General features: G+C 45.5%; 1 protein-coding gene across 1 annotated transcript in view; it reads right to left on the reverse strand.

The window, feature by feature from the left end:
• Window positions 1-23,803, reverse strand: part of LOC119149024 (limbic system associated membrane protein) — a 1,019,865-nt gene extending 996,062 nt beyond the window's left edge. The window contains exon 1 of the mRNA XM_037389846.1: window positions 23,407-23,803. Within this exon, the coding sequence (XP_037245743.1) occupies window positions 23,407-23,473 (67 nt within the window). The 5' untranslated portion in view covers window positions 23,474-23,803. The remainder of the gene's footprint in view (window positions 1-23,406) is intronic.
• Window positions 23,804-24,009: the final 206 nt, after the last annotated feature.

Below are 24,009 nucleotides of genomic sequence, written 5' to 3' on the forward strand. Positions count from 1 at the left end.
CCATCAACAGAATGAATACTTGGAAGACAGGCCACACCAGAAATACAGACTTGCTGAGATGAGGTTGAACTAAAGATCTCCTCACCTGTGAATTCTGGAAAGAAAATGATCAAGCCTACATATACAGAACCAACACACAAAGTGTTCAGCTGAGACTGCAACTTTTTTTTTTTTTTGCACCTGCACTTTGGTGGCTCTTGTGTTCTAGGTGACAATCTTCCAGCTGACAGTGGCATCTGAACAATGCCCAGACCTTTTAAGCTGAGGTTCTATTGTTAAGCACAGAAAATGCATCTGTTAGCATTCAAGAAAACATTGGCTTTCTCATGAAAGCAAAGAAAAAATGAAAATACATGCTCTCATTAGCCTCTGACATACTGTTCATGATGCGTATAAAAATTGGCTCTGCTATTTCTAATATGCAGAAGAGAGCCCATGCAGATTTAAGTACTTAGACAAGTGTAGTGCGTTATGTTAAGAAAGCGCCGAACTATGTTACAAGAAATATAACAGGAAATATTCACTGAATTTGCTGAATACAGCTCTTCTCCATTAATGCAATCCTGGCTGTCAATACCAAATTGTCTTCCTAACTCCTGGCCAGGATTAACTGGTCACCGAATTGGGAGCTCACTGCAGCTCTATCTAGAAAGGTAGAGTTGAAAGAAATGCGGGTCAATTCACAGAAAGGGTTTCTTTCTTCATCGTGCAAGAGCGGGATGAATAAGAACAGAATCCATTTATCAACAGTACATTAAAACTCCAGGGCTCTAAAGGTTTATTTCATTTCAAATCATGGCCTGCCTGCTCATTTTAACGTGGCTTTATGAAAAGCTCTTTGCATTACAAAGGGATCTCAGGGCTTGGCTTTCCTCCTCCCCACCCTCCAACTGCTCTTCTCAGGTTCTCTCGGTTCAGCCACACTGCGCAGCGATGGAGTCCCATACTCACCGCCTGCCTGCATGTCCCAGCAAGCAGCTGAGGCAGCAGGTCAGGAGAGAAGACTTCAGCAATGGAGAACATCAGTTCTCGGTAAGGCTTCCAAAAAGATGTCTAACGGCAGTTATATCAGATGGGCTGTCGTATTTTTTCTCATAATATTGGGAAGAATAAAAGGTTTCTTCCACAGCTGTAAGGTAAGACCAAGGTTTTCTCTTTGAAAGACAAGAGGATCCAAACATGAATTCCTCTCTGCATGAGGCTGGGATCTGCCTACTGCCACACAGCAGCCAGGCACCGGTGCCAACCACAGCACATCTTAGGCTGGATTCTACAGCCAGCTCACGATGGCTTTCTGTGGGGAAAGTTACTTCTCCCTTCTGTGCTTCCATTTCACTGCAGGGAAGAGTTAAGTCTGCATGATTCAAAAAAAAAAAAAAAAAAAAAAAAAGTACAACCCTTCCCACATTATACTAATTAAGTAAAAATATTTTCTAAAAAATACACTTTCAGTAGCCTTCTGCATTAGTTACACAGGGGATTCAGAAGAAGAGAAGAAAAAAATGAAAGGATGAAACTCCCACTGACTTGGAGTGTTAAAATAGATGGTTAAAGGCAACTTTCACATTTGCTCAGCAGAATGTCCAGGAATGCCAAGAGAACCTTTGCCCTCTTCTTCAGAGAATAACACACTGAACTTTTACTACAGATCGCAGGAGAATTAATGTTCACACTTTCAGCCAGCATTAAAGTGGCTTTAATTCGATTTAGTTTAATTCCCTTTAAAGGAAAATTAAGCTAAATCAAGTGAAGACCATTTTTAATTCTGAATGAGTGTGTGCACACATTAGTTTAATAAAAAAAACAGTTTACATAATCCACTTGAAACACACCTTGTTGCTTATTTCAGATCAACTTTCCTGTGTGCTCCTGCTTAGACAAGCCCTTGGAGATAACATTATCCATCCTCAAGGAACGGCGCATTTCATTATCGACACCTAACTCTGGAGAGAGCTACTCTGGGAGGGACAATGTAGTCACACACAATTTATATGTCTGTCACAGAGAGAACAATGCTCTGTATACAGCTACAATAGCAATTAATATACTTGGGGTTGTTGTTCCATTAGTCACTAATTATACAGTAGGCCAGTAATACAGAAGCCTTGTTCCTGGCAAAGGAACCATAGCTCCAGAACTGTTGAGTGGGTAATTCAGAGCCTGCCTTTTGTTTCCCTAGGGATACCCTGCACCTTTGCCATCAGTTAGCTGAAAACACCACAGATGATACTGATCCAGAAGCAATGGCTGTGTGTTGCAGACCACTGCTTAAGAACTTGACTTACAGCATTTGCATGAGACGAGTCAAGGTGAGTTCAGTGACTGAACAGAATTGCTTCCAATCTTTGTCAAAACATACAAGAAGAATAGTTTGTCACTGCAGATTTTTGCTTCCTCTTTCAAAATACAGGAGAAGCGTGGCAACCTCACCCCTGCGTTGTCTCATCAGGCTCTTGCAAGCATGAGAAAATGCCAACTCTGGTTGAGGGTGGTTTTGAAGGACCCTTGTTTCACCAAGACAAATTGCAAAAGCTAACAAAGGTTAGTAGTGAGGGACTAGAGAATGAAGCATAATAAAGCTTTTGAAAGGATGTTGCAATAAACTCCAATGCATTTGGTAAGTCACAGATGTGACCCTGACCAGCAAGGGAAGGGGCACCAATGGGCCCAGCTGTGCAACTTTCCTTATGATCTTCTCCCCACATTCTTCTTCTCCATTGCTCACTGCATGGCCTCACTCTAAGAACACATCATGATCTGTGCTCTCCTGCGATCCAGCCAGTCCACAGCTCCAACATCACTGCAGATGTTTGATGAGAGCCATAGAGGAACGGTCCAGCCATGCTCTTTGATGACAGAAGAGCAAAACAAGAGAAGTGACCATCCTTCTTGCTATTCTCCTGGCCGTAGCAAGTCAGACCAGAAGAGTAATTGTCTTGCCTTTCTCCCTGGCCAAAGCAAGGACCCAGGGCTTGCAGACCTTTGAAAAATGCCAACTTACAGAAGTGGTTATTTCTGATCAGCTTCTCTAATTAATGTTTAGTGGAAAATTTTGCCTTTCACCAATGACAGATCTCTCCAGGGATCTGCAATTACAGCAAGCTCCATCTTGATATAGGAAAAGGGATAGAGACAGTGTTACAGAGGCAGAATTACATGGTTTTTTTAACAAAGGCCTACACCTCCAGAGGTTGCTCACTGGAACAAGTCAATGAACCATTTTGATCTAATCATTTTGAACCCTAACTTTTAATGATTAAAGCCTAGTCAACTCATTTTTGGTCCAACTGTGTTGATCCTGAGTCAACAATTCCAGCAAAACAAAATGCCTCTCCTTCCCTCCCTTTTCCAGCAAAACAAAATGCCTCTCCTTCCCTCCCTTTTCCTTTGTTATTACTACAAATAGAGGTAGGAAAGAGATTCTTCTCACTTTCATCAATACTTTCACAGTTAAAAAAAAATAAAATCACATATGCCATATGTATTTTTTTACACGTAAGCCAGGAAAATATCATCCAGTTGACTTAAACTTCAATACAAAAATGTTAAGTCATCCCCCAAAACTGACCAGTTCTTTATTGTCTATGATGAGTGTCAAAGAACAAAGATTAGCCTCATAATGAAAATTCAATCACATCCTTAACCGTACACAGACTACCACTCTGCTCCACAAGGTACAAGTGAGGATAATTGACAAGATGGATTGAATGATCCAATAGGTTTAACTTCTGCAAGTTTTTATGGCAAAGATTTTGTCTCAGCTTAAATCAGCATAGTACCACATTTATCTGTGCAGCTAGAGAAACATTGAAAAAAGAAAGGCTGGATCAGCTGAGCTTCCCTTCTAGAAGGAAGACATATTTATACCAAACTAACAAAAAGGCAGAGAGAGACTGGGACCCATCACACTGAGAGCATCTTTTATGCATGGGGGAAGATGGGGCTAGAACTTCCTTTGTCTTCATTTTCATTGCACAGACAGGTAAGCTAAGGCATGAACTGATTAATGGACTGACTTAAAGAAAGCCTGTGGCAAAGGCAGGAATTAAGCTCAGCTCCCGCGAGGATCAATCCAGTATCTTAACAAACCCATATCTTTCCGTTCTGAAATACTGTGGCTTTCCTTTGTAATTAAACAGCATGGATTTGAGGGGGCTGATTTTAACTGTCATTGTACTGAAAGAGCCTGCACTGGTCAAGTGAGGAGGAATTGCCTTGCCAACCTAAAAAGGCTTTTCCTTTACTTAACTCCAGGCTTCTAAGCTTTCAGAAATAGAAAATATTGCATAAGCAACAGTACTGAACAATTTTGAAGGCATACTGAAAGAGCTTTTTATACTCTCCCATTTTAATAGCTGGGGCTTTTACTGTAGCTAGTATATGGTTACGGAATAATATGTATGGGTTTAATGTCTGGTATGATAATATCCAAGGTGAAGATATTGAAAATTCAATTAAAATATAGTTTAGGATATTGGCTTATTTTAATTTCCAGCCTCCTTTGCCCCCATCCTCCTCCTTTGCATCCAGGAGCTCTTCCTGAGATCTGAAGCTAGAAGTCGCACACTGAATCTTTTCTCCTGTAACTTATGATCTGAAGTTCTTTCTACTTCTTCAGCATCTGAAACCTCTTAAAATTCTCCAAAATCCCTATGGTCCCTTAACACAAGAGGACACTGAAGTGCTGAGACAGGAATAGTACCTGTCAAGGACCATACTAGATGGAGACCCCAAAGTCTTGTCTCTTAGCACTAAACCCTGGGTCACCCACACATACTAGAGTTTTTTTAAAAAAAAAAATAAAATTTGGTTGTCTTTTTGAGCAGGTTCAGAAAGGGGACATAAATTGTTTCGACAGCAAAGCAACGCCTTCCTCTACAATTCTCTGTTACCTTTAACTGACACAGCTTTCGCCATCATTTATGTTCTTCTTGCTTGTTTGATTAATGAAGTTTTCTCACCGTCACTGCCTCCTTACATGGTACCGAGAAGAAAACAGAAGTCCTATTAGAACAGGATCAGAGAAACAGCAATAATTTCAAGAGGTAAACAATGAACCCGTCTCTCAGAGGAGCTCCAGCTGCTGTCCAGAGCTTTTCCTGATCCTTCCTAAAATATATGGGAGAGCACACTGTAGGGTTAGGCACATTGGTTGCCTGCTAAACTGAAGTGTTGAGCATCACTGCACATAACAAGACCTGCTCCAGACAAGCACTGCTAGGACAGAAGAGATTCTTGTTCTATTTTTTCTCTCTGACAATGCTCAGGAACACCTGGTCCTGGGAACTGCACGTGAATTGGCTTGTGTCAGATCTGAGAGACCATATATCTGAAGTGTTTATGTGGCCTGTCTAAATCTTACCCTGACTACAGTAATGGCAGGTGTTATCCTTGTCATATGAAATATTGTCACTAGCCTACTTGCTTCTTTAACTCCTCCAACTTCCCAATTTTTTTTATTATAAATTGTATAACTAAAACATTATATATGGTACCCCTTTATTTTAATGGGACCACACAGTTTCCATAATAAGAGGCAAGTAACACACCAGGTTTTAGGACATTTCATAATCAAACCTACCCTATATGTAGCTTACACAGATGTGAAGATTTCAGTTAAGCACCATGATCACCAGTCCCAAGTAAACAGACAGGGGGGCTCTTCAAGGCATCAGAAGAGTCACTGCCCCATTTATAACTTCCACGAGCCCCATACAACCACCTAACAAAAGTTGCTGGCATCCCTGTTTCACAGAGAGGGGTAAATAAAGTAGAGCGAGTCTCAATTAAGCAATGAAAGAGACTGAACAAATAAAGTGCATCAGCCCTTGGCTTAGCACACAGCCCCACCTCTCAGCATCCCCCGTCGAGACCATTAGTCCCCGAATTTGGGTCCATAGGGGTTATAGCGCAGTCAGGTAACCACCCATCTAGAAACAGAGGAGCTATTTCTTCCCTTCTGGTACTCGTAAGCCCCCTACACACCATCACTAGTATTCCCCTCTTCCCGTAACTGCCTTTACACCATTTGCTGGTGAAGCAGCAAGTGAGTAGAGTCAGCTCTCGGAGATAACTGCATCAGTCAGATCTGGTGGCCTCCAGTGCTTGTACCCGACTGGAACTGAGGTCTGGACCAAAGGGTACCCGATGCACCTGCGCAGCGGCTAACTGACTCACACCCCGCCACGGGGAGGTGAAGGAGACCAGTGGGAAATGCCTTCTCCAGTGATGATGTCCTCCTGCAGCACACACTTTGAAGTCTGCCTGCTGTAGATGTACTGGGAGGCCAGTTGGCAGCAAATGAAAATGTCAGCATATTAATGCCGGATAAAGCCAGGAAAAAAATCCACCCTGCATTGCTTCCTTTTGCGGGTGTTGCCGTGTTTGCCAGCTCCAGAGACATGCTCTTTCCAGAGGGGATAGCTGTGTGTACCCTGCTTCCCACACTTTGCTGTGGATTTAAATATGCAGGCATTGCAGCTAGGTGAGTGCCATTCGAATTGACAAACTGGGATTTCTGCTGCTCGCTTCACACTTAATGCAGCCCTGCCTAGGCTTTGAAGGCAACGGCTCATTGCCTTGGGGTCTGAAACTAACAAAGCTGAGCAGAACAAGCCCAGGGCTCCCGTTGGATTGCTCGATCAAAGACAATATTAAACAGCACTGTTTTCATAACTACTATTCTGGGGCACTTGGATAGCAAGACAAAGGAGATGAAGTTAATTTCTGTTATCATAGCCTGGTGCAGCTGCAAGGGCCCTGGGAGAAGCCATCTTCTCTTGATGGCTTATGCAGCCTGTGCCTTTGCAGGAGCTCCCATTAAGCAAACAGCACTTCAAAAGCTTGTCAGGTACATTCCAGTCTCCCTCCTGCCCACACCGTTGTCAAATGCACCCCTGTTCCTTCCTCCAGACATCTTCCACACATCTCTATCGACAGCAGGGAACCTCCCTCTCCTTGACCACTTCCCTGAACCTCACAGGTCTCTGCTTCATCTTTTCTGTCACCAGTGCCGCCCAATTCAGTGTCCAAGGACACCCAGACTAGGGAAGTCCTGCACTTGGCACAGGAGTTCTGTGCAAGGCGACCAGACAGAGAACAAGTCCTCCGGGTTCTGCTCTGCCACCAGCCTAGCTCATCCTCAGACAAGTATCTTAACTTCTGGTTTGTATATGGTCAGCTGGGTTTAACAAGGCCCAGGCAATATTTTTTTATTATTATTATTTGCTGGCATATGAAGGTATAGTATGCACTATTTTTTTATATTTTTTTTGACCCTTGGATGTGACTGATGGAAATCACTGAGCAGCATTGCAGGAGGAAGTGAACTTGATAAGCACTGCTTAGGATATTTAAGGCACTTTTAAGATGCCTCTCTTACAAACCATCATGGTCACAACCAGCAGATCACCTTAAGAATGGATACTTTTCTGCAGCAGTGCTGTCCCAGGACTGCCATAGGTACCCTGGGCTCTGTTTTTTCCTCTACTGTTCATTCATAGCTAAGCATAGAGGTGAAGAAACAGGAGTGTGGTAGAGCACGCTTACACTGTCAGCTTGGCCGCAGTAAGGACAACAGGGATAAGACAACTGGATGACCCTGAAAAACTTTGACATGAGATTACTAAAAGGGAGGAAAGAGCTCCAGAAAGCTTTTTTTAATGTCACCCTCTTCACACCACGTTATTTCTCTGAGGGCAGTCAGATAAAGGCAAAAAACAGTGTTTACCAAATTTGGGACAGGGCATGGAAATAGTACGCTGCTTGAGATGAGCAGGGTACTCCAGGAACATCCCATATTTTCATCCTTTCTAACTAGGAACTCACCTTGGGTCTCTAACACCTACAAAGATGTTCCCAGCAACCTGACTACTGCTGTACAGGCAGCACTCTGTGCTAATAACTGCCATACTGGATTTCACAAACATTTCATTCAGGCTTGCTCAGCCCTTTTCAAGTTCCACAATTAGCTTAAAACACAGAAAAGTTTTGCTGGAAACTTTCTGGATAGATCCATCATCGATGCCCACGGAATGAACAAAAATGCAACATAAGGCTCAAACAAGAGGGATACACTTATACCCTGCTATATGCTGATGCCTTACATATCTTCCTGGTGTCAGACGTTTGCTACCAAGAGGTCCATACAGATATCCAGCAATTCCAGAACAAAAGGATTCATTCTCATTGTTGAATATGTGAAAATAAGAACTACTCTCAATCCAGAAGAGAAGTAGGCAGTCTTCAGTTTTAAAGCAAACCTTCTAGATGTAAATTGCTGCATTATTTAAGTTTATTGAACATCTAACACCAGGAAATGTGCAATTCATGAAATTTTCAGTGAAGATGTACAAATGAGACTTTCTGATACATTTTTTAAATGTGAAATTATCAAAGTTTTATGCAGCGTCGACTTTGGCCATATATGGTAGAGTTAATTGAAAGTGCAGTTCTAGCTTTAAAAGTCACTGTGAAACTGGCAGTGTGTGTTTTATTGTCTCTTAGCCATTTGCAACTCAAAGGTGCCCAAGTTTATACATGAGAAAGTGTTTCTTCTGACTGCCAGCCTGTGCTGCAAGACACTATTGAATCTGCGAATCCAGACAGATGCTTTGCTTCTTGTACACCTATCACCAGTTCTGTAGTTTCTGCAAGCTGAATAACGTGCCTAGCGATCCAGATGCAACCCTTAAGCCCCAGATCAGACCTGATAAGGAATTTGCCATCATCACAGGGAGGATTGGACGTCCTCAATTCAGAGTACCCTCAACAAAAACAACAAAACAGACAGGAACAAACTGCATTTCATGGTGCAGGCAAAAAGCAGAAGGGTAAAGGTATCCTCAACTCAGGAGGGTGGAATGGTCTTTGATAAAGGGATACATGCATTACAATCATCCCGATTTTTCTCAACAGAAAGTATCAGTTTAGAATTTTCTTAGCCTCCAGGTGGAATAGGTTCTGCAGGAGCCAACTATCATGACACATTTTCAAGCTCCTAGACAGAGACAGTGTAAATCCAGCCTGATGCCTCTGCTCCCTGAAACTGGATTACGGACTCCACATCCTGTCTACCTAAGCAGACAAATAGCTCTTACAGCTGGTTTTTGCACACAAAAACCTCTCCAAAAGCAAAAAAAAAAAAAAAAAAAAAACCAAAAAAAAAAACCCAAAACCACAGAAGTTCAAGAGGGGCTAGGCAAACTTCTGCCCCCTAACAAGTAAGGCCACAGACCAGAACACTAACTCCAATGCAGAATTCATAGTTTCTAACAAACGTGAGGTCATCCCCTCCTAGGTGCAGGAGGCAGGCATTACAGAAGCTGTTGCACTACCCTGCTACAAGCAGGTCTTTGGTCCCTTGCTTTGGCCATAGAGCTGCAGGAGCAGGAAACAGAACCTGGGATATTCGGTTGGAGTTTAATGCAGAGGGATGGATGAAAAGACCCATGCATCACCCCCTCCTCCTTCCTTGCAGCTCCAGTGAGCAAACATCAGGAGCAAGAAGGAATTGGCCACAGTGACTGGAGGCTGCAGGGCAGACAGCGTGCTGCACTGTTTTACAAATGCCAGCGGAGCTGCCTGCCTCCAAATCTGCCAAGGGCGATACACAGGGATTTGGTCAGGAATTTGGAGCGCTCCGTTTTGTGGTTACTATTGCCTGCTGAAATACCTGCAAGGTCTGTGTGCTGCTGCTGCCACCTCTGCTCACTGAGCCAAGCAGCACTGCCAGCCCTCCCCGCGCCACGCAGGGCTCTCCCGCAGCCGGCCCTTCAGCACAGCGCCTGCAGCTCCTGGGCCTTTGGCAAGGGTGAGCTTCCCTCCCCCACCCCGTGCCTGTGCGGGGCTGCAGACCTTTTTGCTCACCTCCTAGCTAGCCATTAATGCAAGCCTCACTGAATACTGGAAGTCAGCAAGCTCCAACTCCAAAGTGTATGGTGGCTAGAAACGCAACTTGGAGAGCAAAAGGAGACCTTCCCAAAGCAGATCAGAGCCCAGGGATTAGTGTGCTTTCTGGATGGTGTGATAACCAGATTCGGGTCCTGCTCTATTTTGGAGCGGAAACATAGATCTGCATGTTTTATATTGCACTGGCTTAGAATCAGTCTCCACTTCTTCCACAAAGGCCATCCTAGCCTTGAGAAACCCTTCCTTGTACCAGTTTTCACTAAACATCCACAATTTCCCCAAGGAGTTTCAGTTTTAGTGTATTTGCATGATCATTTTTAGAGCACCAATTCTGACTACTAACAAAAGTAATTACTGAATAGTATCAATCTACTTTTTTCACTTCATTCAAATGTGTGAATAACAGTAAACCAAAGGAAAAAAAAAACAACCAACCCCCTTCTTGTTCAAGAAACTAGTCTCCCTACGAAGACTGCTATCAAATAGTGCTGCTTGTAGGTATCTAGACAAGGATTCTCTGAGAATGAATGCCCGGGTTATTTTAGATTTTGGCTTTGAAAGGTTTAGATTTTTTCTTCAAAAACTCAGCACATGGCAATACAACCACAGGTTTGCCACCAGCCGCCCTCTTCCTTACAGCATTCTGGGTCTCTCTTTTCCTTTCAGAATTACAGTTCATGCAACACACAGCACAACCCAACAGCTCTATCTCCTACAACCAGTTGCAAGGAATCCGTTTCGAGGCCTCCTGCTGCTATGCCTTTGCACCAACGTCTAAAGGAGGTGGCAGCATTGTGCTCTGACTCAACAGCTGGGTGCAAAGCGACAAATGTTCTGCAGGGGTTCGAATGAGATTAGCAAAATCCCATGGAACAATGATTAAAAGGTGCTGTAACAAATCCATTTGCTGCATGCAACAAACACAATTACTAGACAAATTATCACTCCCTCACCCCACTCCTCTCTCTGCGGTGAGCCAGGACTGAGAAGCCTCATCCTTCAGGCTCCAAACATGCAGTCCAGCTTTTTAAGCGATACTGCCATTGATTCATGATAGCAGCAGTAGCTCTCCACCTCCCTCCATGAGTTATGCCACCAGAGGGCACGCAGATTGCCTAAATAATACCTAGAAAACATCAAGTCCATTGGTCTTTGCGCCCATACTCAGTCTCACTGAGTCTCACATACTCAAGTTCTCAGTCTTCACAAGCATGCGTCCTACCATCCAACAGCAACTCCTTTCTGCCAATACAGATTCTCACCTTTGGAGTCTCCAATCTTCTCCCTTCCTTCACCATTTTCTGAATTTCTCACATCTCCCAGTTTTCCCATTCTGACACAAATGCAGCCAACTAAAGCTCTACCTAAAGCAAAGGAGGGCTTTTGTATTCTTTGCAAGACTGAGAAAGGAGATTATAACAGGAAAAAAATCGGGAAGTTCAGTGCAGACAACTCAAGTCTACAGTGTTGCTTGTCTCTGGTTCAAAGCCAGAGCCCAACTGCCCTCTCATTGCCCCAGTTCTGAGCTAATAAGCTCTCCCCCTCTGCTAAGGGGCATGGGGTAAAGATGTCATTACCAACTGCCACCTTGCCCATACCAAGGCTACTTGCAAGTCCAAGCTAAGAAGTATCGGTTTCTCTCTACCAGCCAGCTCTCTCTACACCTTCCCTGGCACTGCTGGGCTTGGCTGCTCAGACCCCTGAACTGGCGCTGCACTGACTGGGAAAGATCCAGCAACACTTACCAGTCTGGACTGCATGCAATGCAAACTAGTGCTCCTTGCTTCCTGCCCAGGAAACAGATTGCAATTTGCATAGTCCTGTACATGAGCTAATAAACGATGATGAACTCTCTCTGGGTCTGCATCCACGGCACAAATAAGTCTGGACAATCCCCATTATGTATCCTGGCTCTTTCACTCAAGCTGCAATACCTTTCACCTCTGGAAGTCCACAGTGCCAGCCAGCACAGCAGCCACTACAAAACTTACTGTCGATTCAGTCCGTGTTCTTCCTCCACACTCCCCCCCCCTCAAAGAAAAAAAAAAAAAAAGTGTTAAACTGAGCAGCCAACACCACCCATTTAGCTTTCACTACCCAGTTCCTGTAGTGAGAGAGACAAGAGCAAACCAGCTAGCCAGTTCCCACCCACTACTGATCAACTTGGTCATCTCCTACCATTTTGTTCTACCACTGCCTCCCTGACAGCCCCACCTCCCTCTAGGTCACAGATGGCCTTGGGAGGGCTCAGCTCTTGTGACATGCCAGGAATGCTACAAGCTCAACCGCATCAGCTTCTGAGCCCGAAGGGATTCCTCCACTGTTCAGTTACCATTTTGAAAGTGTGTGAGATAAAGACCAGAGGATATATACATATTGTATACAAAGCCTAGCATGGCTTATAGAACAGAGTGATAGATATTGGGATTTCACTTTACTGGGCATCCAGCAGGCTACCTGTGTCCACCTGTCAGACAAATCTGAATGAACAACCCACTAAAGGAGAAAGGGAAAAAAAATGTCTCCGAGTTAAGCAGTTGATAACCAGGACTTCCGAAGGCTTCCTTACGAGCCTGTCCTGTGCCAGTATCTGCATCACAGCAGAAATAATACAAGGCAAGAAAGAAAAATGCTTTAAAGAATATGGTTCTTTGTCAGACTGGAAGTATTAGCTGTGATTCAGAAATTAATGACAGCATAAAAATCTATTAAGGCATCTAGACTGTCTCTCAAGGGACCTTTTCAAGCTTGTGGTGCACGGATTATTCTCCAGGGCTCTGCCCAGCCAAACTTCAGATATCCCAAATGACAGCAATTCCACCACAATTCTTAACAAAGTTATTTCACCACCTAATTTCTTTCTTTCATTAAATATTTTCTCTCCTGCCAAATTCCTGCCCCCCCACCTCCCCTTCCCTCCTTCAAATTTTCTACCATGTTTTCTACCATCAGAGACACTTCTAGCTCCGAGTCGACAAGACAATTCCTCACGCCTTGCCGGTATGCCTAGATCATTAGCATAGCTCCTCTTCAGTCATTTAGCCAAAACAACTATATATTTAGCTCTTGCAAGCATTCCTCACAAGTCAGTCCCTCCAGCCCCTTAATCATTCTCCTTGCAATCCTCTGAATTCCCTCTAATTTTGTTTACATCTTTCTGGAATTGAAGTGCCCGGAACCAAGCGCTGTAAACAACAACAGCTCGTTATCTGGCTAGACTGTAATTCTGGTGATCACAGCACAGGCCCCGCACATGCCACGCACACACAGACACGTGCCCCTGCTCATCCCCAGGTTCAGACACGGCATCACTATGGGATGCAAGTTCGGCACAACAGACGTTCCCACCTCCCCAGTGGTATCAGCTGGGTCTCTTCCAAGGAAATCCAATTCCAAACAAAAGTGGGGGTAGGTCTTCTGCAGAGCCCTTACAACTCTTGCTTAAACAAGGCATCTTGTGAATTTGCTGCACTGTTTTCTCCAGTTTTTACGATTCCCAGTCTGTCCAAGGCTAGTCACAAGCCAAACTGAACAAACATCCCCATTATCCAACAAACACAATCCACAACATAAGCTAAACTTCTTCCACATGATGCATGCTCCTCTGTTCCAGTCCTGTCAAGCAGTGGCAGATCTCAAAGGGCTGCTCTTGCTTCTCAGCCACTAAGGCAAGCATGGCAACAGTGGTTTCCCTGAGCATTTTCCCCCAGGGAAACTGCATCTAACCCTTGGTCAAGGAAGCCAGGACTACCACGGTCCTTGCCAGCTGTATTGAAAACCCTTTCCCAAAGACGCATTAGCAGGAGAAGGTCAGATCTAACACTTCAGGGAAATAAATGGGATGATGTGTCCCTGAGAAAGCTCTTCCAGCTGCTGGCAGGCTCAGGACAGGCACCAGCTCCTGGTTACACTCAGGTTATGTTCTCAAGTTCTTCGTCACACCTATAAAGGCTGCAATTTTCACAACTTTGTTCTAGATGATAGATGAGACTTTGATGTAGTCTTATGACAGAAGTTAACACATTGAAGAAAAGTCTTTAAGCACTTGTGCCTTAATCTGTTCTTGAAACTGAAGTTGGAAGTTTTCCAACAAAACACCTTTGTTTTTCCTTATTAGAAAAATGCCAATTCAGTAGGCAGAAACAGTCTGCAAAACTTTCTGGTTTGCTTCAACACACTTTTGGTGAATTCCAGGCAGGGTTCAGTAAAAAAACCTGTCCAAGGTTCCTTCCAGCTCCCAGGATATCTGTGGGATAGCCAAAGAGAGGTGGCAGCTGCACACGAAGGGTTCTTCTAGACCAAGGTCTTCCTTTGACAATTTCAAAGCCTCTTCTCACATAACATCCTCAGGTCTGCATGAACCTCAGAGAGGACACTCTAAGGATCCCTGCTCTGCAGCAAAGAAAGCAGGGGCTTGAAGCATCCTGCCTCGGCAGTACCTTCCACACCACCGTTCCTCCTTCATGGCAGCTCAGGCAAGGCTTCAGCGCCAAGGGCAGCCTGGGATACCTGCCTTCCTTGCTCGGGTTGCTTGGGGCAGCAGCAGGAAGGAGAAAAAGAGACTAGAAACTCTTCAGGTTGACCAGGGAACAAGCAGAGCCTACAAGCACGGGTCTTGTGAGGTCTCCTGAAGCGAAGCCTGCTCCTACAAAGCTTTAGAACAGGACAGAGCCAGGCCAGCCAGAATGGCCTCTTCTTCTTTCCTCTATGCACACAGCAGGCCAGAAGAGAAGGAAGAAGCTGTACCGCTGACCTGAACTCTAGGTCCCTCTAGGGCAATGCCCCAGCTCATTTACCTCATGCTGCAGCCTGACTTTTTTTTATTATTATTTATTAGCAGCTCAACCTGTTGTAGGTCTGTGGCTGCTGGTTAGCATGCAAACCTGTCACCAGTAGACATCTAGGATACATGGAAATGGAGAAGAGGTCCTGTACCCTCACCATTCCCCACCTTCCCTCTCTTAGCAGGCCTAGACTACAGACAGATCTTACACCACTTCAGCTGGTATGATTAAGCTGTTTTTTCTTCTTTGAATCACTGAAAAATTACTGTTAGTAAAAGCCCTAACCCTGATACAGCTCAAAGACTCTTCCAGACAAATTATTTCCTTCCCTCTAGAGAGGATCTAGAGGTGCAGAACATCTCACAGGGACATGCTTGCAGTCAGGTCTGTCCTGCTTTTACTCAGCTACCTCAAGCCAGGACTTGCCAAGACACAGCTCTGCTGGGCAGAATCCCGGCTGCTGAGGCCGTTAAACCAGCAAGGCTCTGCTAGCACAGGTACAGCCAAAGCGCAGACTGGGTTTACTGGTTCAGGTCCATCCAGCCTACAAATCCTTTCCTCATCCAGTACACAATAGCATAGCTACATAAGAAAGGTTGGCTCACACAGGTTGTACTATTTTTTAATATGTCTGTTTAATTAAAAGAGTGCAGCCTGTGTGTGTGAGAATGACTCCTGCAGTTTCATGGGAGAGTTTCTGGGAATAGAAGGAAGAGGGGGGGAAAAAAGGAGGCTAACACGTCCTTTCTGTTCTCTACACTGTATTTCACGCCCAGGTGACTGAAGCATGACTAAGTGGCCACCTCACACTGAGGCTATCATAGAAAGACGAGGAGGGGTAGCCAAGCCACAGCAACAATTCTGTTTAACGGCAACAATCTCTTGCCACGTCAAGATAGGATGCAAATCCGCTATGAATAATGGCCACTCCAAAAGCATACATAGCTATGCAGCTATTCCTATCAGGAATCATGCTGCATTCACCTACTGAACTAACATTTTATAACACCTCCCTTACACAAAACAGAACTCCGAACCAGATTTGTTAATGTGGTGCAAGCATCTTTACCACACAACTTACACATTTTCCGTTACATGCACACATTCAAACTCATGCGTATGTGTCCACCATCACCACCTGTTTCATACACGTATCTTCCCAAGAGGCAAAGAAGAGGTATTCAAAGGCCCCTGGTCATACCTTCATGCACAGATCATGTATACGGGCATAAATGAAACTAGTTGTTATATAAGTGATCCAAATGTACAACAAAGTAGTTTTATGAGGCAAAGAGTAGATACTCATACAAGCAGATGCACCCACAATGACACAAGCCTGAACACATCAAAAAAAACCCACAGATGACCTCCGAAATAACCCCTCCTTCCTGCAGGCAAACCCTCACCTGCAAATCCCTCTTTTGCCAGACACCTAAGCATATATCCACACTTCACCAACAGCCACACAAGTCCCAGTCAGGTAGCGCAGTGCACCAGCTGCAAGGCTCACAGTCAGAAAGACTCTTGCTCTCACTCCTCACGTAGCTTTGGGTCAACTGCTGAGGGCCAAGCACAGCCAGGCTCCACACAGGTGCAGCAGCCAGAGGCCATGCAGAAGCACAGTTAATGTCCTAGCAGGCTGTAAGGATTAATTGGTTCCAGTCTGCAACTCACCATCAATGTAAGTGCTAAGGGGCAGAGGGGAGGGAGCTGTGATTACACACTTACATTGCATACTCATATCCCAGTGGCTGCATGCTGATGCGCTATTGATTTCCTAGCTGGAAAGCTCCACAGCCTTCCATTTGTCTCCTTGCTTGCTGCCTCCCTCATCCTGCTGCTCATGATGTGCCTGCCACATGTTCCCCCTCCCAAGAGCACATCACAGAAAAAGGAGGGGGACACCCTTTTTGCGGGAGGGCTCTGCCAAACCTGAAAGAAACTAAGAAACATGCATCCATGAGATCACACAGGGGCAAATCCTAGGAAAGGGAGCAGGTTTCAAGAGCAAGTCATCTTCAGGGGAGTTTCTTTCGGATGCTTTATACAACTTGGGAACCACAAACGCCAAGACTGTGAGCCTGCAGCCGCAATTGTACTCGCCTTTGCTTTGAGCCAAAATGCTTCCTGTGAAGCCTACTTTCTGATGTTATTAAAAAAAAAAAAAAGAAAAAAAACCCGCAACCAAACCAAGCCTCAAAAAACCCACAACATGCGAGCCCGCCTTAATTTGATTTGTACATCCTTGCATCACCCCCAAAACCATCTCCTCCCAGAGATGCCATTCAGCAAAGTCCAGTACTGCTACAGCTGATGACCATATCAAAATCCTATTCTATGCTTGTGGGTGACCAATAAGCAGGTCTAGTGTGAAGGGCCTTTTTCCCTCAGCATGTAGTCATGCTGCATTTTTTCCATGAACTTTAAGACAGCAGGTATAGCCAGCAAGACACTTCACCTAATATTAGGCCTTGCAAGCCTTCCCTAGGGAGAATACTCATTTGGCTTAGAGAAATTAAAGCAGTAGCCCCTGCAGTGCTCTTCCCTCTCCTTCCATGCAGGCAAGCAGGGCAATGCTGCCCCACTGGCAGGCGACCTGCTGGAGGGAGCTCACAGGGAAAAGCCTTGGTTTCCTGGGTACCCAGCATCAGCCAAAGCATCACAGTACAATGGCGTAGTACAGAATCAACCCTGGATTTCTCCATTTTCCCCACCCATTTCTGTAATAATTACAAATTCCTAGCATTTCTTCTTCCTTTCCATGCTGCCTGCAGGGATCTCTGCCCTTCCCTGACTCCAGGAGGGGGCTGTGTCTCACATTCTCACCTGCAATGCCCTTATCTGCTCCTTCTCAGAGTGGGACAAGATGGTCTGAACTGTGCTTGATATTTCTGATTTTATCCCAGATAAAATGTCAGCAGGAAGAGCACATCAGCTGTCAAAGCCATTGCTCATTGAGCCTGAACAGCACATAAGACTATGCCACACACTTCTTTAAGGAGAAGGGGATACCGGAGAGGCAAAGATTCGTGCTTTCTATGGGGACTGCAGACAGGAAAACTCTGCATCCTCCCAGCAGCACCCTACAAGTGGAGGAGACAATCTTTGGCAAAGCACATGCCTACATATTCCAAGGCACACATTTCCCCAGACTTTTCTGGGATGCCTTTTGTCAAGTACCACTATGGATTTCACCCAGATTATTCTTTAATGACCTCTGTCAGCCAACGACCCCAGCTGATCCTCTTCCACAAGAAAGCCCATCAGGTATTCAGATCCACCCAGAACAGGAGGCTTCCCTTGCGTTCACTCTTAATCACCTTTCGCCACCTGTTTTCACTTTATATCAGACAGGTCAGTAAGCAGTGCTGCAGCTCCTCATCACCAGTGCTGCCTCACCAGCCTCTCCAGGTAACTGCACAGACCATCCAGCTGCTGGGCAGGGGCTACATCACATTTGGACCCACACATGAACACCCCTGCTTTAACCCCTTCCTAAGCAAATCACTCTTGCACAGCATAAACCTGTTGAGGGAAGAGGACAGACCCCACTAGCAAGACAAGGGTCTCAGCATACCCAAAAGTTTACGAGAGGTAAAGCTGACGCACAGTAAGGATGTAAACTTCTAGAGCATTTGCTCTGCCATCAGCCTAGTATGACAGCAGCAATATTCTTCACCCTGTCTGTAAGAAGCTCTATTTCTTGCAGGTGAAAAAGGAGGTGGAAAGAGTTACTCCGAAAGAAGTCATCTCCTCCTCAGACCACTAGCATATGCATGGGTGCTGGTAGGCTGAAACCACAAACAGGGATTAGCGTATTTGTTACAAGATCAGCAAAACCCTTGTGAGAGGGCATCCAAAACTAAAAGATGAAGCAAATTTCTACTTACCATAACAAAGCTCTCTGAGTAGGTAGCTGAGTGCTGAGATTTATAACAGCTTAGGGGAAATGGGTCCTTACTGGTGTGGTAATTGTTGACTCAAATGGTCTGCAATCACTGGGATAGGACTAAAAGAAACACTTGGGATATCTTTTTAATGCTCCCTGTTTGCAGATAAAAAGCCTTCTCTGCCTCTTTCCTGTCTTAAGCCAACGAGAAAAAGTGTTTTGTTTTAGGTATTGAACCTCTTCATCATTTAAGGGAATGCGAGGCAGCTGAGTGAGTTGTTACCTCATCAATACAGCCCAGCCTTCGAGAGCTTCCCCTGCCTTCTCTGACAGATAGAGTTAAAAACAGATAGGAAGAAAAGTATATTCAGGAGAGCAGGAAAAGTCGGTTTTTTTTCCTTTCCAGTCGGCGATATCTAAATGTTATCCAACTGCATCACAATCACCCCACGCTGTTACCCATATACCACAATGTCACCACTCTCACACACGTACATTCCTGCTCCTCCCTCTGTTCTCCCCATCCATTACACATTATCAGTACAGAAACACTTGGGTACACGCTTCCATCCATATAGATTGCACAAACCTTGCGCATTAACAAACACATCATTTTTCACACCTGCATTGCCCTGTAATGTTATAAAACATGAGACTTTACAGATAACATTTGTACCGCATACTAACTTAAAAGCATCCTGCTCCACTTACCAGAGTGCTTCTGTGATTTCTTTCGTCAGACTCATTCCCCATTTATGAACACCCTTGAGCAGCAGCAAAAACATATAAATAAATGCTGCAAGTACTACAAGACCAGTTCTGCACATCCTTTCTTAAAGCATCTACTCTACTACATTGGCTCCGGAGGTATCTTAATTTATTTTCTTTCTAAAAGCACAAGATCTCCTGCAATTAACCAATGAGGCGGGGTTGTAGGGGAGGTTTGTTAAAACAAGCTGGGACTTTTTAGCAAATTGCTGATTTGAAACAGCTGTTATTTTTCAAGGGAAATAATTCGTTTAGGAGAATATTCAATGTAAAGCAATGCTGAAGAAATCATTGTATACTTTGTCAAGGCATTCATTTTTTAAATAAAACGCTCTGGGGCAGAATCAAAATTACTTTTCATATTGATAGCTGAGTTAGTTTAAAAGTAGGTAAAAGTGAAAACATCAACATAAAATTCTTCTAAATTATCAAACCACAATTTTTCGATAGACCCAAATCATTTGCTTCTCCTCCCCATCCCCACGCACCCAATTTTTGGCTTGGGGGGGGGGGGGGGGCAGGAAAGGAAAAGAAAACTTCAGCTTTAGAGTCCAATTCAAGAATCTAATCATCAGAAGCTACGAGGCACACCACGCTAAACGAGGAATCGTTTAAGGGAAAAGCTGCAGCATGCCACTAGAAATTCCCACCCACCAGCAGTGCTGGGGTGTGTAAGTACTTTTATTTCCCCAGCCCCCCTGGGCAGGAAGGCCAGTGTACCATGCAGGAGGGACCACCATCCCACCCCTGAGCCACCTGCCTCCCAGCCAGGGCTGGAAGTGCAGCAGAAGGGAAGCGCAAGAATCCTGAACCACAAAATTAAGGAAACATAGTGATGAGAAAAAAAATAAAAAAATTTAAAATCCTCTGTGTAGGACTCAGAGCCTCTAAGCTAGGGGAGAAGGAGCAAAGCCTGTCTCTGTGCCAAAGCCGCCGAGCCCAGGCAGGCGGGGGACAGGCAACCCATTGCGTGTCCCCTGGCAGAGGCGCTGGAGGAGACAGCCTGTGCTGGCCACTTGGCACTGGGGAGCCCGCAGGTCTCCTGCCAGCCTCAGCTGCTCTTCCTCCCCGGCACCCCCATCGCCTGCTATTCAGCCTCAGCTTGGCCATACCCAGCAGCTCCGGCATCGCTCCCCTTCACCCCCACGTTTGGTGTCTTTGGGAGAAAAGCAAAAGGCGAGGAGCCTGCTTTTCTGTTCACCGGTACACCCCCAAGTGGACAGCGAGGAAAAGGGGGAGAGAAGGCACGGGCAAGTTTTGGGGGGCTTGCAGGGGTGCAGGCTGGCTTGGCTGGCTGCGGAGGGATGCACTCAGAAAGCACTTGGAAGCGGTCCGACCCGGGTCACTGCCTGGCACAGCCGCTACTGCAGTTTCCTAGGGCAGGAGCTCCACAGAGTCGTGCTCAGCGGGGTGATAGAAGCGTTCGAGGCTGGTTACCACAGCTTTCAGTGAATAACAATTAATTTGAAATAAGTGGCTTTGGTTTGTGGTTTGTTTGGTTTGTGTTTTTTTTTTTAAGGGCACAGTACTTTCCCACCCCCTTTTAACTCCTTCACGTATCTTTGGACCTGCTTCTGAGGTACCCTGCTCCTCACATGCAGCCCAAATATTCCTGTTTCCCCATCCTTTCACCCTCCAGACCAGAGAAAGGAAATTTCTGCTGGCTATGAAACTAGATCCAGCACCGGACTGGGTCTGGTTTATATTACACCTGAAGTTTGGGAGCAATAGAACAAGCAGCTCCAGGTTTGCAAACCCCTCCCCATCCCCCCCACCCCCCATCCCACACACACACACACACCGCCCCATCCCATTCCATCCCATCCCCCAGGGAGGGCAACTGTGTTGCCTCTGCCTTCTCAGAGGGCACCTGGTAAGACCTCAAAGGACCTTCTTTGATGCCTTCAAAATCAGAATAGAAGTGGCTGATACAACTGTGGCAATAATAACTCGCTAAAACAGAAGGTAAAACCCTGTAAATACCTGTAGCCTGGCATCAGCTACAGCTACAAGAAAGGACTAAACCAGCCCCTGGTTGTGCTAGCGTCAGGGTGTTCTGGGCACAACTGAGGGAAGGTCTGTGACTTGGAAATACTGCGTGGAGCAAGCGCCATCGACTACAGGCTAGGAAACATGCATCAGAAGGGTAGGCAACGTTCAGAGTCAATGTGAATTGCCAGTGTCCATCTTCTTTGACAGGTCTGTGCTTACTCCTCCAGAGCAGAGGGAAGTTCACATCAAGCTACACAACTTCACTGCTGACATTAGCTACTTCTGTTACACAAGTACTGGTTCTCCTCCCACCCCACGTACATCCTATGTGCTGGAAAAAACCCTCCTCCCCTGTCAGAAATAGCCACTTTACAGCGAGGAAGTCAGCTGGAAGGTGCTGGTGCTGGATTCACAATCCAGAGTTCACAGAATGCAAGTTTGAGAGAAAATATGTGACAGTGAAAAGCATGTGTATGCAATCCAGAAACAGAAGAAGTGAGAGTGTATGAAGAGGAGCACTCAGTGAATGTGAGAAGGTGGCAAAAAATGAGGGATTTCATAGTGAGTGCTTGCAGTAGTGACAGGCAAGTGTGAGGCTGCAACAGAAAGCATGTGTGTGACAGAGCATGCCTGTATGGGAATTTGCTTAGTAGACGTAAAATAGAAGAGGACAGTGCATGCAAGACTGTGTGTAAAAGTAAGAGCAGCTAAGGGGAAGTGAGGATGCTGTGACTGGGCATATCTCCATGCACAGCACTCATGCACTGGTATGCACAGGAGTGAGAGAAAAGCACCGTGTAGTCAGAGCAAGATAAAGGGTGCAGCTCACTGTGAATGCAAGAGTGTGAGGCACAGAGTAGGCCAGAAAGAGTACATATATGTTCTTTATTTATATATTCACCTGTATGTGTGTGTATGTGTGCATGCATGCAGGCTTACAAAGCTGGTGCAGCAGGATAGGCAAGGGATTTTTATATGCAAGCAACTATGAACACTGCTGTGCAGGATGGAGAGGGCACAAGAAAAGGCTGGGGGGGGCTTTGGGGGCAGGGGGGGAGGCAGGAGAGCGGGAAGAGGGAACGTGAGCACAAGAGAGGCAGACTGGCACTCCAGGAATTGCATGTGCTAGAGAGCTAGAACTGTATGTGCCAGAGTGAGTTTAGTCATCTTCCCTGCTATATTCATGAGTGTGTGTGTGTGTGTGTGTGTGTGTGTGTGATGGACCACTGGTGTGTATAAGTGAGTGTGGATCATGTACAAGCTGTGATTTGGAGGGCTATGATTATATGTACATGTGTGACATGTATTTATACATATAGCATGGGAGGCATTAACCCTTAACTCCTGTTTACAGAAAGCATCTCAAAACCAGCTAGCATGCCTGTCATCACTTCAAACTAAATTCCATACTTGCAGTTGGCTCTTAAAGCAAGAAACCCAGCTGGCAATTCTCCACGGAACAAAACCCCATACCCAACAAATTTTCTTCTCCTGTCTTTCCTCCATCACTCTCTCTTTTTTTCCCTGGTGGAGGGGAAGGACATAGTGTTTTCGCAGATAGACCAGAGGCAGAGGTTCCTCTAACCTCCCCCTTTCGGAATAAAACCAAAATAAAAATAAAACAGGAAGAAAAAAAACCACAGCCAAAACCCAAAAGAAACTTAACACTGATCCCTTCAGGAAGGTGAAGAATCTAGGAGCATCAGTACTTGTGCCCCAAAGTGCAGAGGCTGTGGATTGAGGGGGTACCCACATTCACCCACCCCTCTTTTCCTTTGCAAATCTTACTGTGCCCCCCCCCCCCCCAACTTCCCCTCTGCAAAAGCATAAATACAGCAGCAAAGTCAGTCACATGCAGTGCCCTCTAACCATAGGATTCACCAGCAGCGATCTCTCCTTGGCTTATTTCCTGGGGGGGGTGGGGGGGGAAGGTTTGGAGGGGAAGGGGGGGGGTGAGGAAGCTCCAGCTTCCAGCTCCATCATGTTTCAGGCCATCCTCAGCCCATCAGCCTCAATTCAAGCAGAAGGGTTTGAGGAGGCTGCAAGAAAGAACTCATCACATACCTTGCAAGGAGAAGAGGGACAGGAAGAATCCCAGCACCCAGATACTGTGCAGCCAGTAGGTCCTCATGCTTCTCTCTCACTCGCTCCGTTTCCTCTGCCTTTTTTTTCCGTCTCTTCGCTTCTCTCTCCCACAATTTATCTTCCCCCCCCCCCCCCTTCTCTCCTCTCACAGAAAATGGGATTCGTGTCTCCCTTCAGTCCCCCTGGGTGCTGCTGTACCAGCTCTGACAATCCAGTCACAGCCAAAGCTGACCTGCGGTGGCCAGATTCCCAAATAACCTCACACTCGCCCCTTCGAGTGCTGGAGGAAGGGGGGGGCCAGGTTGGATGCTCGCCGTAGCCTGCGCTGGCTGTAAACACAGAGAATCTCTCTGTCTCTCTCCTGCAGCTCCAACTAAATGCGACTGTACTTAAACAAGCAATGCCTTATAGGACAGCGCTCAGAGCAGAAAGGATCCCACCTCTGCCACCTAGTGTTGCAAGCCAGCTCATTTATTTTATTTTTATATATATAAATATATGTATGTTATGCTATAGAAATATGGTTCCCTCATTCCTCTGCAAATGTATCTCTTGGATCACAGGTCTGAGCCGCGCTGGGCT

Source organism: Falco rusticolus, chromosome 5, assembly GCF_015220075.1.
Source record: "Falco rusticolus isolate bFalRus1 chromosome 5, bFalRus1.pri, whole genome shotgun sequence".
Taxonomy (NCBI): domain Eukaryota; kingdom Metazoa; phylum Chordata; class Aves; order Falconiformes; family Falconidae; genus Falco; species Falco rusticolus.